Source organism: Botryllus schlosseri, chromosome 4 (assembly GCF_051294905.1).
Source record: "Botryllus schlosseri isolate E-star chromosome 4, Bs_hap1, whole genome shotgun sequence".
Taxonomy (NCBI): Eukaryota; Metazoa; Chordata; class Ascidiacea; order Stolidobranchia; family Styelidae; genus Botryllus; species Botryllus schlosseri.
In genome coordinates this window covers 24545082-24560568 of record NC_137239.1, presented here as the reverse complement: position 1 = coordinate 24560568, position 15487 = coordinate 24545082, and the positions used below count along the sequence as shown (strand labels likewise).

Genomic DNA, 15487 nt, shown 5'->3' with positions numbered 1-15487 from the left:
GTACAAGCATTTAATAGGCTTTCTCTCAATGATACTAAAATATGAATAGGTATGTTCGAACATTTTGGAGATACATCAATTTAGTCAGGGGAGCTATAAACATCTCAAGTGTCGCTATCCAAATTTTGAAAGCAATGACTGTGACCCCATCATATTTGCGAATAGCACTATAACAATCGTATATTAATGCGCTTTAGGAAACCACCGTACTTCGTCGCTTAAGTAATTGTACATGTGCAGACGCATAGCTACGGAAAAGCAGTGTGTGAGATTAGCATTGTGGCGTTAAGGATCTGAAAGGTTTGTGTTCACAGCGCACCCGGTATAAAATTTTGCGTTGAAACGAAATTTTATAACAATCGCTTCTGAAATTTACTTCCTAATAGAATATATATTGAGGCAGCGTAAAGAAAACGAAACATTGTGCAGCGTAAATGCTTTCCGCAATCTCGCTATTATTTAGTCGCGAAAAATCAGCGTAGACGCAGACGCATCCTGATGTTCGCAATCCATTCACAGGTGCGACAATGAATCGACGATGTATACCTTTCTATGCACAGGTGACCGTGAGAAATCATGATCAATATATCAAGTTACGGGAACGTTGTGTATATAACCAGTATTTCGGAAAATTCGAGGAAACATTAAAAAAATTGTTATTATTAATATACAGTTTGTCCTTGTTTAATTAAATATAAATTAAAACGAAAATCCCAGATAATACGGTAAACTGGCTATTTACCATCAACTGTAAGATATCGTGTGGAAAATGTGTGACGTTTTTACATCGCAAATGGATTTTTATCACTTGTTGCTCTCAGTCGTTTTGACTCCTTCATATCTGTTCCTGTGGTGTTTTTAAATGTTGACGATGATAACAATGAACGGAATGCTTGTCACCTATGGACTATAAACCAAGTCATGCTTCAAGCAATGGACAGCCTCGAGTGGGTACACACCCTGCTCGAATATAGTTGTTATCCAGGCGGCATCCAAACCAGGACCAGCAAATGTGTTCCACCTGGCGGCCACAGCCGCGAAGAAACCGGAGAATTCAACAGACAAAGGCCTTGTTAGGGATGAAGCCGCAACCCAAACACATCATTCGTATTTTATTTTAAGGCCCGTTTCGGGACCTATGTCAATACGTTTTTTAAAAGTAGAACATTGGAAATAAAAGTGCAATCGAAAATATCTGGAGTGTGACGACTGCAAGAAGTATCGACAAGCCACGTTTAATTAAATATTGAGAACTACCTAAGGCTCGCTGATACGAGTTTTTATACCAAGTAAGGTGGCGTAAGATCAGAATTGCACAACTGGAAAATAGCCAGCTGTTCTATAGTAGATCAGATTTAAAATTACAGCTGCACAGTTATTTTTTTGCTAAATTAGATTAGAATTAGAATAACCGAATTCGCATAAACTTGGAAATTGAATTAAATCTAGAATTTGAGAGAAAGACAACAAAAATCAAGTTCAGTTTATATCCAATTAGAGCTCATACCCATAAGTACATGAATGAAAAATATCTTTACACCAGGACTGACTCGTTTATCACTGCACAGTACAGATCGTCTGAATAATTTGAAAAAAAAAACGGAAAATCGATTAGACTTTAGATGGGATCTTACAAACATTTCATAAATCAAATAACCGGCGTTTGGCTCTAATTAGTCTGATTAGAGAGCTAGAATTAATTAGTTCACCAATTCCATTTCTATGCTGACCTAATGCTTCGCATATAAAAGCCTGAACAAAGCTTAACATGTTCGGTCCGATCCGCTGGTCGCATTATAAACGTATGTTTTAATGCGAATCCGAATTAACCATGAAGATGAGCGTAATGGTCTTGAGCACGGCCTTCCATCTTCACAGTAGACGACGCACAATCATCTGCACTATATGGGCCTACATACGGCCGTATACGGTGTCACAATTCGGATTAGTAGTTGAGCGGTGATCAAATATGAATAAGATGCAAGGCCGAGTTCTATTGAAGTAGGAGAAAAATGCCTATACGCCCCATATCTGTTGAAGCATGAACATATACATCCTAGGTGAATAAGATACAGTATTGATCCCTATCCTTCGGAAAGCTATGACTGCAATGGAAATGTAGCTAACATTAAAATAATCTATGGCGATGAAGCAATCTTATTTTTCAATCGCGGACACTTACCGACTATAATGCAATACTGACCATGCACAGTCCATTGCAGAACCTTTTTTGTTAATATAGCCATATTGACCATTACACTATCCAACGTAATTCATAATGAGCCATACCACGATGACAATCAACCGTTGAGCCACAATTGAAGATTCATGATGTTATAGCATCAAGAAACCGCAGTTCACTATATATATATATACATTATGCTATAACTAGGGCAAGTTTTAGTTGCAGTCAAATCCGTGGAAAGAAGCATTTATGTTTCACAAAAGTTGCACTAAGAAGATGCATTTCAGGACATGTACAATTATTAGGGTATGGGATTCTCGAATCGATCTGTATCCAAGGCACTGTACTAAAACTCAGTGTTGACGACTTCAACAAAATCAATAGCTTGACAAATGGACCCAGTGAAAATATTATTTTCGGCGGTAGCGTGAATATACGTCAAATCAGAAAGGACCTCAAATATGAGCGACAGTGAAACAATCAAGCGATCTATTTACATACAGTGCCAAATATTTCCAGTAAAAAGTTAGTTGCATGTAGAATCAACAAAAAAAACTTGCAAAAAATTGCATGAAAAATCGAAAAAGGTGCAAAACGTTGCAATATAGAATTCTTCCAAACAGCTTGAAAGAACATGCTACAAAACTTATGAGTGTTTACTGTTTAGGAAGCTACCTGAAGCTGTAAAAAAATGTTGCAAAAGCTTGCGCTAGTTGTAACACAGTCATCGCATTTTCCCTATTACAGAGAAAATACTATTTGGACTGAAAAATGATTAAATATATCAGCAGGCAATATTTGAACGAAATTTTAGGATTTACAAGAAGAGGGGTTGCTGTTGAAAATGATGTCATATTACTTGAGACATTGTTAAACAATTGTATGTATTGTATTGTATTATATATATTGTTCGCCATATATATTTCCTCTGATCCCTGTTTACTGAAACAGCATTGGGAATATTCAGAATATGTAGTAGCTAACCACTGCGGTGTGGGAGCATGTGTCTTTCGTTGAACATGTCGTCCTTAGTTAGGGTTGCCTTACGTCTGGAATTTCCCAGACATGGATTTTCTGATGCATCCCAAGACGAAAGTACACAGAACTTAAAAGCAAATTTGAAAGCTCGAAAATACAAGTTTGTTATCTGACATTTAGCATGTGACTTACGGTCGAACAAGCTTGAATGTAATTACGTGTAGAAACAAAGATTTGAAAAAATGCGCTGATTTGTTGTATATCGGATTGCGGTGAGTCTTGGTATAATAAGGAAGGACCTTTCATGTATTACGTCACTTAAGATATGCGCCATCGCGAACCCTTTGCGACAAAGTCAGTTTAATGTCAAGTGCTTGCGTCGGTCAAAGTCGTGGCAATAAAAATTCACATCTGTTGACGAAACGCAATGGGCAGAAGTATGAGACGTAATTTCTCACTATAGGTTATGCCTATATACACCTTATGGTTATGTAATGTAAAATACTTGAATAAGACAAAAGATGATTTCACTAGCCCAGTTCCAGCAATGCCCGTGCATGGAAAAAGCGTGGTCTGTCTTTGCGGCAATGACTACGATAAAAACGTATTTGCCTCAGGAGAATCCGCAGAACAAGTAATTGGCGAAGCGTATACTATTTGTATCATCGCAGACTTTCCGAAGGGGATCGCTATAAGCGAGGCCAAGTCACGAATTAATATATAGATATCGCATTTATTACCCACGAAAAAATGGCGCATCAGAAGAGTGGAACAGTCTAAGAAATATCATTTTTGGTAGCGAGCAGAAGTCATTATCGTTTTCTGATCCAACTCATATTAGTACCCGATTGTGCATTACAATCTTACAGACACATACAAGCTATGACGACGACGCAAAACATCTTTGTATGTTCACGGCGAAGAAACACGCTATAGCAAAGAGCTCTGATGTTGCATTGCAAAATTCATTATTTCCCGGACTAATTTACTCTTTGTATGTGGTTAAATACGAATCAAAGTTTGCAGTTTCAATCGGTATATCAAGTCGAAACCGAAGGAAATCTCAGAGGGAATCGAATATGCCTGTGACGTTCCGTACATCGATCTCCGAAACAATGAATCATCGACGCCGTATTTTGGTAAAACTCGACCGAAAAGACGAGTTTCGACCAGAGGAAATTGTGCCCTCGGGTTGTGTGATAAATGTATAAAATGGCATGCTGTCGAATATTCGACATCATACGAAGATATCAGTCGTTATTTAAGATATAGAACAGATAGAGCGGCAACTATGAAAACACTGATTGTGCTGCTGCTAGGCGTCGCGTTCGCCAGCGCTCAAAATTGCCATAATGGTGAGATCATAATTTACCATTTCGCATCATCGAATTCTATCGTGAATACATTTTGATTTAGTGATAAGGACCAATACTGTGGAGTGCGTGGTAACCAACGGCTCTGTTTCGTACGAAGTTGGCGTGGACGAATGCTCTGACCACAAAGATTGCTGTGTTCTCGACGGCGAATGCGTAGTGATACGTAAGTTGAACATAATATATAGCACATAGTCGAAATTGCTGTAATGCAGCAATAGAAGCCTACTCATCATAGCTCACGAGCATTTCGAGAGTGACGGTATCTGGCACTGATGCATGCGTCGTGTCGACGGAAGTGTTACTTTCCATTTATTTTACGCAGCCAAAGATACCAAAGCACCAGACCAAAAGGTGGGGCAGGCGAGAAACACTTTCTATCGTTCTGCTGTGAAGGCCCAACTGCAAGCAGAAGATGAAGCTGAAGTACAGTCCAGATCGTTGGGATTCCCACCTGGACTTCCCGGGATCCCAACCGCTTGCTATCCACCGGCTCCATTCCCCGCCAACTGTAAAATCAGCAGGAACGAGCCATACATACTCGAACCGCCTGTCGATATTCCATATTGCGTAAGGTGAGTCTGGTGGTTACCTTATCCTACTTTTACGTATCTGGTTTATCCTAATGTTAAACATATTTTCATGCTGAATATCGATTGATGGCTGCGATATCTTACAATCCGTTAGTCACATTATAAATCATTCATATTCATTTATCTATACTCACGTAATACAAGATAATATCATCTATAGCGTACATCCTTGCGATGAATTATATAAACATTAATTTTGCTCAACTTGTCAAGAAATACTATTTAATATTTCTATTATGATGGACTCGCTTGAAATAGCATGAAATAATAACGATACACATCAGCAACAAGTGCCAAAAACGAATATACCAAAAATATAAACGGCAACGCGTTGAGCACAGAAATTCACAAAAACATGTGAGTTGATGAAATTTCAATGTGGGCTGCCCCAGATTTGATGACTAATCAGTTACCTAGGTGCACGTTTAGTACAGCCTTGTTCGTTGCGGAGATTGTAGTGTTTTCTAATCCATGATTTGCTATTTTTATGGCCTGTGGCGTTAAGGAGTGTACAATGAGTATGTCAATGTTTCTGTCGTAATGACTCACTAAGCAACGGAACTCGTTTTCAGAATCCCATGTAGAAGCCCGAACAACGCGCCCTACGACAAAAACCTCAAACTGTGCGGGTCCCAAGCGGGATGTTACTTCGACCAGGCGTTGTTCGAATATCGTGAAGCTTTCGGACCGAGCGTCCTTCCTGGTGTACCGGTTTGTCATCTGGCGATCCGAAATAAATTTTTCCAGCAGAAATCCATCGATGTAAAAGCGAAGGTATGCACCTAAACAGTTCATCGTAAAACTCCACCCAGCATTCGCCGGAGAACGGAAATTTATTACCTTTCAATAATATTCTGTTTCCACAATTCAAATTTGAGTTTATCATCGATCTCTATATTTTTCAAATTTATTTCTTCTGATATTTCAGTATGGCTCATGGAATCCCTATTTCACAAACTGTCTCTTGACGCAATTCGACGGGGAAATCCGACCAGGACCGAAAGGATGCGAGTTGCTTCCTATACTCGACGCATTCTACGTGACACCAAAAATGGCCGGATGGAAGAGTGAGTGTGAATTCTCGATAATGTTTGTCTTTGAGGATGAGTTAGCTTACTGTGTTAATGGTGAAGCAAAAAAGGCAACCCGTGAAATTGTTCCATTGAAGAATCCGTCATGGAGATATTAAACGCAATTGAAGTTTACAGTGAATAACCTTAAATTTATGTATATTAGAAATAATTTCACCAATAGCTACAGTACAATACGGAATATATAGGACATACTGTCAGAAATGAGCGGGTTTTGCGATCCAAATCTAAACTAAAAGCTATTAAAGGATTGAGTGCTAATCCCACACCATGCGGAAATTTAACGTAGCCGCGTGAGAGTCTAATCCCACATCCAGTCTTGAAGTACACCTAATTCTACATCAATATCCAAACGCTTCAAATGAGTGTTCTGTGACTCCAAATATGTGCGTATCTGCGCTATCACGTTCGGCTAGTAGCTTCAGGAATGCTTCGAATCAGCAACCATAATATTCCACTCTCTTCCTGAAATATTCAAGACTTTCCCATCATTATCGTGGTGAGGTTGTCCTGCATTACCACGCGGCAAATTTTATCCGCATGAAATATCTCTGATGATTACCAGTAAATCAAATAAAGAAAAGGTAGTGCCTCTGAATTGCGGTGTGCTGGTTCGCTATATGAGCTCGAAATATAATATCTGAAATATATGCTAAGCGATCAATCAAACTGCCTAAATCTACACAGTCAAATTAACAAGCCTTTTACAAACAGACCTGTAATCATACATGTTTTATTTAGCGATCAACAGCTACGAATGCGCGCTCATCGACGGATGCTGGAGGCCGGGAAGAGGATGCTACTACCCGGTCGATATCTCACAAGTACGAGTCAAGTCCGGACAGAGAGAGATCACATTCCAGAGGAACGAAATTATCTACGGAAGACCGAGATGCCAAGTGTTCGACACCAGCTCGCCATTGAACATTCTGAAGAGCTATCATCGGTGCCTCAGCTCTGGGTGCACAGTCGATTCGTCAGTCACCAACTTGTATTACAACCATCTGTTCTCCATTGGATCCGGCATGACGAGCGAAAATCACTGGAAATTCTGGGGCGACGTGGAACGAGGTCACGTTGGAGCTTACAACATTGAAGCTGTTCTGGGAGAGTACGGCTACGGTGGTCCATCTCCTCCTTCAACAACAGCACCTCCTCCACCACCCACGCCGTCGGACCCATTCGCTGGCGATCTTTTCAATTTCGGCGGTAGTGGTCCTTTCGGTGCCCCACCTTCAAGTGGTGGTTCCTCGCTGCCTTTTGCCCCTCCACCCCAAGTTGATAACTCCGGCTGCGGACCTCATTTCGCCCAATATGGAGGCCGACCGTGCGAGCCACCCAAATTTGCAGTTGGAAAACCGAGCAAGCACTGTCCCTACAAACCCTTCTTCGTCCCACGCTTCCCGAAACTCACCGGTAAATTCGACGGGTGCTGCGACATCAACTTGTGCTACCTGCCAAAGTCGGAGATTTCTAAAATGCACTCCGGACCATCGCATTACTACACCGAATGGAGCTTGTACTCCGAATGCTCTGCGACATGCGGACCAGGAGAACAGAAGAGATACAGAAGATGCATCAGCGAAGAAAAGGGCAAGTGCACGAAGAAACTCGTCGAAACTAAGCCCTGCTTCAAGCAATGCTCCGAGTGGACCAAGTGGAGTCGGTACACACCGTGTCCGAATAGTTGTTATCCAGGCGGCATTCAGAGCAGAACCAGAAAATGTCTCCCACCTGGCGGCCACTGCCCGGGTAGCGGCGAAGAAACCCGAGAATGCAACAGACAAACGCCATGCTGGGGATAAAGCCGTAGTTAAAACACACCATTCGTACGTGATTTTATGGCCCTTTTCGGGACCGATGTTAATGCGTTTTTTTTTATAAGTAGAACATTTGAAATATAAGTGCAATTACAAATATCTTGGGAGTTAACGACAGCAAAAAGTATCGACAGGCCGCGTTTAATTAAATATTGTGAACTAACTAAAGCTCACTGACACTAGTTTTTATACCACGTGAGGTGGCCTGAAATCAGAGTTGCACAACTATAGAAATATTCAGTTGCTCCAGAGTAAATCAGAATTAGAATTATAGCTACACAGTCTTTTTATTTTATAAATTAGATGAGAATTGTAGAATAGCCGAATTCGTAAAAACTTGGTAATTTAATTAAATTTTCAAATTTGAGGGAAAGGCAACAAAAATCAAGTTCAGTATATATCCATTTAGAGTTCATTTTCTTAAGCACAAAAATGAAAAAGGGCTTGGTTATCACTGCACATTACAGTTATTCTTAATAATTTGGGCAAAACCAGAATATTGATTAAAAGTTAGATTGGATCATACAAACATTTTTAAACTTGGATAACCGGCGTTTGGCTCTAATTAATCTAATTAGACAACTATAGAATTAAATCGTTGTCCGAGTCTGCCTCTACGCTAACCAATTGCTTCGCACGTAAAATCCCGAGCAAAGCTTGGTATGATCGGACCGATTCGCTGATCGCAGTATAAACGTATGTTTTTGACGTGAATCGAAATCCTCAATGAAGATGAGCGTAATCATCTTGACCAGGACCGTCCATCTTCATACTAGACGACGCATCATCTTTCACGCTGTATGTATCTGTATATGGTAGTAAACGGTGTAACAGTTCTGATTCATCCTTGAGCGGACTTCAAATAAGAATAAGATTCGGGGCATAGTTCTATGAAAGTATAAAGTGGGAAAATGTATATATTGGAATACGAAATTATACATCCTACGTGCATTCGAAATTGATCCCTATCCTTCGGAAAGCAATGCCAGCCATAGAAATCGAAGTAACATAAAATTATTCTGTCGCATTGAAGCAATCTCATTCTCCCATCGCGGATAATTACCGACTATGATGCGATACTGACCACAGTCTATTTTAGGAGTCGGGAACCTTTTTCATCGATAGATCCATATGGGCTATATATTGTAATGATAATTATCCATTGTAATTCATATTGCGCCATACCACGATGGTAATCAAATGTTACGTCACGAAATCGCAGCTGGCGGCTGCTACTACATAGGATCTGTCGTACGCGCCATATTTGTACGATTGATATGATGCTGTAACACAGTGATCGTGATTGCCCTTCTTACAGAAAAAATAAACACTACTTGGACTGACAAATGAGTTATTGTATCCGCAGGCAAAATCTGACATAAATTTTAGGATTTTAAAAAAGAGGCGTTCCTCTTCCTAAGGATGATTTGATATTTTTGAGACAGCGTTAAATTGTTTTATGTATTGTATTGTACAAATACATATTGTCCGCGTTACATGTTCGACCTTTGTTGTTCACTGAAATGGCATTGGGAATATTCTGGAACTATAGTAGCCAATCATAAGTCCCCGCCATGAGCGACGATTACTGATTTTGGAAGTGTTCTTGTACCTTTGGTACGTTCAAGTTAACACTATCAATGTTTTGAAACTTTGGTATATTGTTAACCGACTCTTCTCTCAATGTCAGCATGCCGATGATCTTAGCAGTTTTGAAAATAGTGTCGAGAAAATGCAGATTTACCGTGGCATGAAAAAACAGCGAAACAGTTTGTCTAAAGACCTTGGACACCGAATAAGCTCAAACGTGTGCCGTTAATCACATATTGATTCGGAGAAACAAATTTACTCGTCCTTGCTTATTTCACGGCTCGCAAATCATTAGTTAATAGCCCATGAATAATACATTTAACCGGTCAACCCCCCTTTGCATCGGAACGCCGTGCAAGCTGATTGGGACCACTATATAGTTATCCAATAGCAGCAAGTTAACCTTAGCTTAACGTAAGACGGAATGCAATATACCAAGTTGTGATCATGAAAAGTTTTCGCCTCTCGCGTTTTTTTTTAAATAAGAATTGCCTCAATTCATCGTTGAGAGAACCATTGATAATTACAGGTCTTCATTGGTTGCTCCTGTCGCCTCATTTCGGATGTCTTGGAGCGTGAAAAACATTCAGTGATTCCCATTTATCCGTTCCCGGTAGGGACCTGAGCTACTGGCGTCTGATTACACAACGGTTGGATTGCGACCCAATACTAAAATGAGAAGATACTTGACGTGATGGCCTTGGGGTGATGCGACGGAGTTTCCTCAAATATTAACTGTTACTGTCATTTTGCAGAAATACCTGTTCATCGGGCAAATTATTTGGAATCGTGGTTTACAATTTAATATCACTCCGTTCATTTTCTTGTGTTGCAATAACATGTGCTGGTGGTGAGATCTGGTGTTGATCTAACTAATTAAATTTTTTGACGTGTGGGTTACAAGTTGTGACACACTAGAAAAATCATAAAACGCTCGCGGCACACTTACAAAAAACTTGCTCTGCTCTTTGAAGAAAAAAATCATTAGTAAGTTAATGCAATGGCCGCTCTTGATTACTGTCAGTTTCAAGATCCACATCGATCTCATAGACATTTGAGTGAAAGAATCTGGGATTTGTTGATTTTTTCAGCGTTCACATTTGGGTTTTTCCGAAATATTCCGCTCAACATTCAACGAAAGTTACATCATTGGAAATACATGGATTCTAATGACAGACCACTTGATTGAGTCGAACCAATGTTGCAATGACTCGGGTCTTGACTGGATTCGAGCGAGGCTCGCCTGGCAATTTTCTTGTGAATCGACTTGACTCGAGTCATTATCTTGAATTGGAAATCATCAGTGTCAGTTTGGATTGAAGGCAAGCAAAACGACGAGTTTCGCTCCAACACGTTGATAAATTTGCTGCCCTCGGGTGGTTCGAAACACGTACAATAAGCCGAAACGCCGAATATTCGACAACAGATACGAATATATCAGTTTTACCTGACGAATTGAGTTATAGACATATAACTACGAATACACGGATTGTACTGCTAATTTGTGTTGCAATTGCCAGCGCAGAAGTATGCATTATTGGCAGCGAGATGAGAGTTTATAATTTCGTATCGTAAGATTATCTTATAGCTACATTTTGATTTAGTAGCACACGCTTCCATTCAGTGTGCGGCTACCATCGACTCCGTCTCGTACAATGTTGACGCAGACAAATGTTTTAAGCACGACGACTGCTGCATTCTCGACGGCCAATGCGTTGCGAAAAGTCAGTTTAAAACAATACTTTTACACATAATTCACAATGTTCCGATGCACAATTAGAAACCTAATTATAGTTAGTCACACTGTCGACGAAAACCTTGTATTTCGTGACGTTCCACCATAGCCTTGGGTGCAAATCAAGTAAGCGATACTTTCTGCTACGGAGTTATACTGCCACACTCCTTACAACGGGTTAAAGAGAGTCAAACACACCAATCACTAGGACAATCAGTACCCACTCAAAACATGGGATATATCTCCATATTTGAATGGTGTATTTGAATCTTTTCCAACCATTGGAATGCATGTGAAAATGGCGATGACCTGATTAGCAGCTTACTCTATTGTGGTATCTGGTAAATGCAACTTTTCTACCCATATACGTACGGTGCAGTGTCTGAATATACGCGCGATGTAATCAGTTTTTGAGGAGCCAATCAAGCGCTAGTAAGCATAGGATGTCATGTCGAGGCAAGCCGTAATCTGCATTTACTCCATTCAGGGATATCAGGGATATCTGTTTAGATATCCCTGACTCCATTCGCAATGCGGATTGCGGAAGTCCCAACAAACCTAAATATTGGGCGGGCGAAAGGCGAATTCTACGAGTCAGCTACGACAGTCTTGCGGGATGCCAATCAAGTAGCCAGGGTATAGTGCAGTTCTTTGGGATTTCTTCCGGGACTTGGCGTTCGTTTCGTTTGCTATCCGCCGCATCCCTTCCACGCCTTCTGTTTCATCACAAGAAATGAGCCTTACGTTCTCGATCCACCTGTTGACGTCCCCTATTGCGTGAGGTAAACACATGGAGAGAGAGAAAGAGAGAGTCTTTATTTTCATCCAACCAAAATACATAACAAACGGCAGTGATGGTGGTACAGAAAATATGCATGCACAGTATTTGGTATTAGATAGGAATGATCAATAAGACCGTGAAGGTCATCTAGTCTGATCACACCAGCATCAAACAGGTACACTTGACTCTGAACAGTCTGGCTGTAAAAAATGTTTAGTTAAAAAAGGAAATTAGAAGAAAAATTAAACGATGGTAGCAAATGATCAATGAAGCAATGTCTGGGCGAGGTAGGGCAACAGTGTTAGTAGTATAACGACAGGAGGTGATCAAGTAGGTCTTTTTTGAATCTATTATGAGGCAATTAACGGATATGTGGTGGTAATGCATTCCAGATGATAGGTCCCGAGTAGTCGATAGATCTCTTAGTTAGGTTGCTATTGGGTATTACGTTTTAGGTAGTCACAGCGCGGAGATTGGTGCAACCAAAACATGATAAGCGAGTCGTATCATTGTTCTAGTGCTGAATGTCGTCAGCCCGAACAGTTATTCCTTATTGCGACCTAGAGTAGCCTATTCGTCAATTATAGTATAATAGTCACAGTATCTCAGAGCATGTTGTCACGATAGGAGGTGGTCCGTAACGAAGTATAGTCAAGTAGATAGCCTATTGCCTATACTTGCACTACTTACACTAAAGTGCTTATGTTTTTCGAATATACTTCCGATTCTGCTTAACAGTTTTGTCGCAACATTGCATACCTTTTACACTTTGGCTTTTGTAAAGTAGAAAGCGTTTTCGGTATTCGCTTGTGTCACTTTTCTAAGTGAAATTATCATATCAACTGGGCGAGATACTTCCCCTGTGTTGATAGAAGTATAGGCTATATAGGCCTATTTTCGAAATTTGCTATATTTGCAGAGTCATCAGTACTTTGTGTTATCGCACAATAAGTTTACTGTTGAAATTTAATCTGGATAATTAGGCACGGCGCCACCGGCTAAACTTTCTGCGGATTCTCTTTTACTTTATATTATTTTTTGATTACATTTATACATAGCCTCTGGGATATTTCAGTTATCATTCCATTCATTTCACATTTCAGTATGGATCTTGGAATCCATATTTCACGAACTGCCCCCTGAGACTTTTCGACGCAGATATCCGTAAAAAAACGAGCGGATGCGAACTCCTTCCCATTCTTAACGATCTTCATGTGACGCCAAAAATGACGGGATGGAAAAGTGGGCATAGTGATTTCTATGATTAGGCTACCCGATCAACGTGAACAATGCACCATACAAGTAATACTGGAATAAACATGCAATTACTGAACCTTTTCTGCTTTAGCGATCGAAGGATGCTGGAGGCATGGAGAAAGATGCTTCTGTCCTGCCGATTTCGCTCGAGTGCATGTCAAAGCGTCTCATAAAGAAATCATGTTCCTAATGAATGAGATCGTGTACGGAAGACCGAAATGTCAGGTGTTTGATGCAAGCTCGCCCATGACCGTTTTGAAAAGTTACCACAGATGCCTCAGCTCCGGATGCACAGTTGACACATCCGTCACCAACTTGTATTACAACCATCTTTACTCCCTTGGAGAGGGCATGAAAAGCGAGAATGATTGGAAATTCTGGGCCGACGTGGAGCGCGGTCGCATTGGAGCTTACAACATTGAAGATGTTCTCGGAGAATACGGATACGATGGTGTCACACCCCCTGAAACAACCACATCTTATCCATCCTCCTCACTTACAGACACCTTGACAGGCTCTACACTTGGTTCCCTATTTTTGTTGGTGGTGAAGATGTAGGCCTACTTGGCAAGCCTGTCTGGGGCTCGACAATGCCTTTCCGATCCCCGTCACAAGTTGACAACAGTCGCTGTGGACCTGCTTTCAAACAATATGGAGGCTGACCATGACAACCCGCCAAGATAAACGTATACGAGGGTCAAGCAAACACTGCCCTTAAAAACCCCTTCTCGTTCCACGATTCCTTAAGCTCACCGGTAAATTTGATGGATGCTGTGATATCAACTTGTGTTATCTGAAAACGGCAGAAATTTTGAAAGCTCGATCCCGACCTTCGCGTTACTACTGCGAATGGTGCATGCTTTCCGAATGCTCAGTGACCTGCGGAATCGGAAAACAAAAGAGATACAGAAGATGCATCGCCGGAGACAGAAGACAATGCACGAGGCGTCTTGTCGATATCAAGCCTTACTTCACTCGATGCCCCCCTTGGACCACTTGGAGTCAGTACACACCGTGTTCGAATAGTTTTTATCCAGTGGGCTTCCAAACAAGAAGCAGAAAATGTCTTTCTCCCGGCGGACATTGCACCAGTAGAGGCGAAGAAACCCGAGAATGCAACAGGCAAAAACCATGCTGGGGATGAAGCCGAACCGAAAATAAGCTGTTCATAATCAATTGTAAGGTCTATTTCATGATCGATCTGAACTTAAATAATAGGAATATTTGAAATAAATGTACAATTGCAAACATATCGTCCAGCGTCGTTTAACCAAATAGGCCTACCAAGGAGTAAAATTCTTCAGACTTGCTTGTGGACTGATATACTAGTTTTTAATTCAACCCATTGCTCAAAATACATTTCCTTCGTCATGCGCATCCAACTGAACAGAACTTAGAAAGTCGAGCAGTGATTCCTGAACTTCTCTACCCGAGTGCCATTTTAAGCATTTCCAAAGTTATTTGGTTGGAACACGGTCTGAAACTGGAAAAGTCCGGGATAGTCTTTTATCACCCTGACAGAAGCCATGAGCCTTAAATTTACTACCACGACGATTGATATATCGTGAACAGAATACGATGATATAAGTGAATTAGACTGACGGGTAGATAGCCATGATAACCATTAATTGGATGAAAATAACGCCAAGATAAATAATTATTTATTCACATTCTTGCAGCTGATACAATGTGAGACCTTAAAACATTCAGTGATCTGTATCTTTTCTAGCTTGCTACAAAATTTCTGCTCTGTGTTGGGACGGTAAGCGTATTTACTACCTGTTGCAAGCGTTAGCAACACAAATGACGAGTGGAAATACTCCAGCGCAAGAGCCTATGTATGTGTAGGGTGTTGGTGTACTTTTCATAACTCCGTATGTCACAGAAACGTTTTCGAGAATCTCAACGAAGTCGCAACATTTTTAAACCATCCTAAAATTAGTCCTCATTTACTTAACCAATCTGCACGTGACCTGGTGCGAGAACTTTATTGGCCAAAACAGCTGACAAATATATATTCTCATGTACCAATTGTTCATTCATGACAGGGAAGTATGGGACTATTTAAATTTGTTATTCACAAA

General features: G+C 40.6%; 2 protein-coding genes across 2 annotated transcripts in view; both read left to right on the top strand.

Annotated features, from left to right (window-relative positions):
* The window catches only part of LOC145438315 (uncharacterized), a 147873-nt gene that overhangs the window by 94632 nt on the left and 37754 nt on the right, over positions 1-15487 (top strand). The gene's annotated exons all lie outside the window — the stretch shown is intronic.
* On the top strand, positions 4366-8139 carry LOC145438304 (uncharacterized). Its single transcript, XM_080315696.1, has 6 exons — positions 4366-4518; positions 4580-4702; positions 4862-5111; positions 5702-5903; positions 6058-6196; positions 6962-8139. Exons 1-6 carry the CDS (start codon positions 4455-4457, stop codon positions 8023-8025), a joined length of 1842 nt encoding a protein of 613 aa, XP_080171822.1. The 5' UTR covers positions 4366-4454; the 3' UTR covers positions 8026-8139.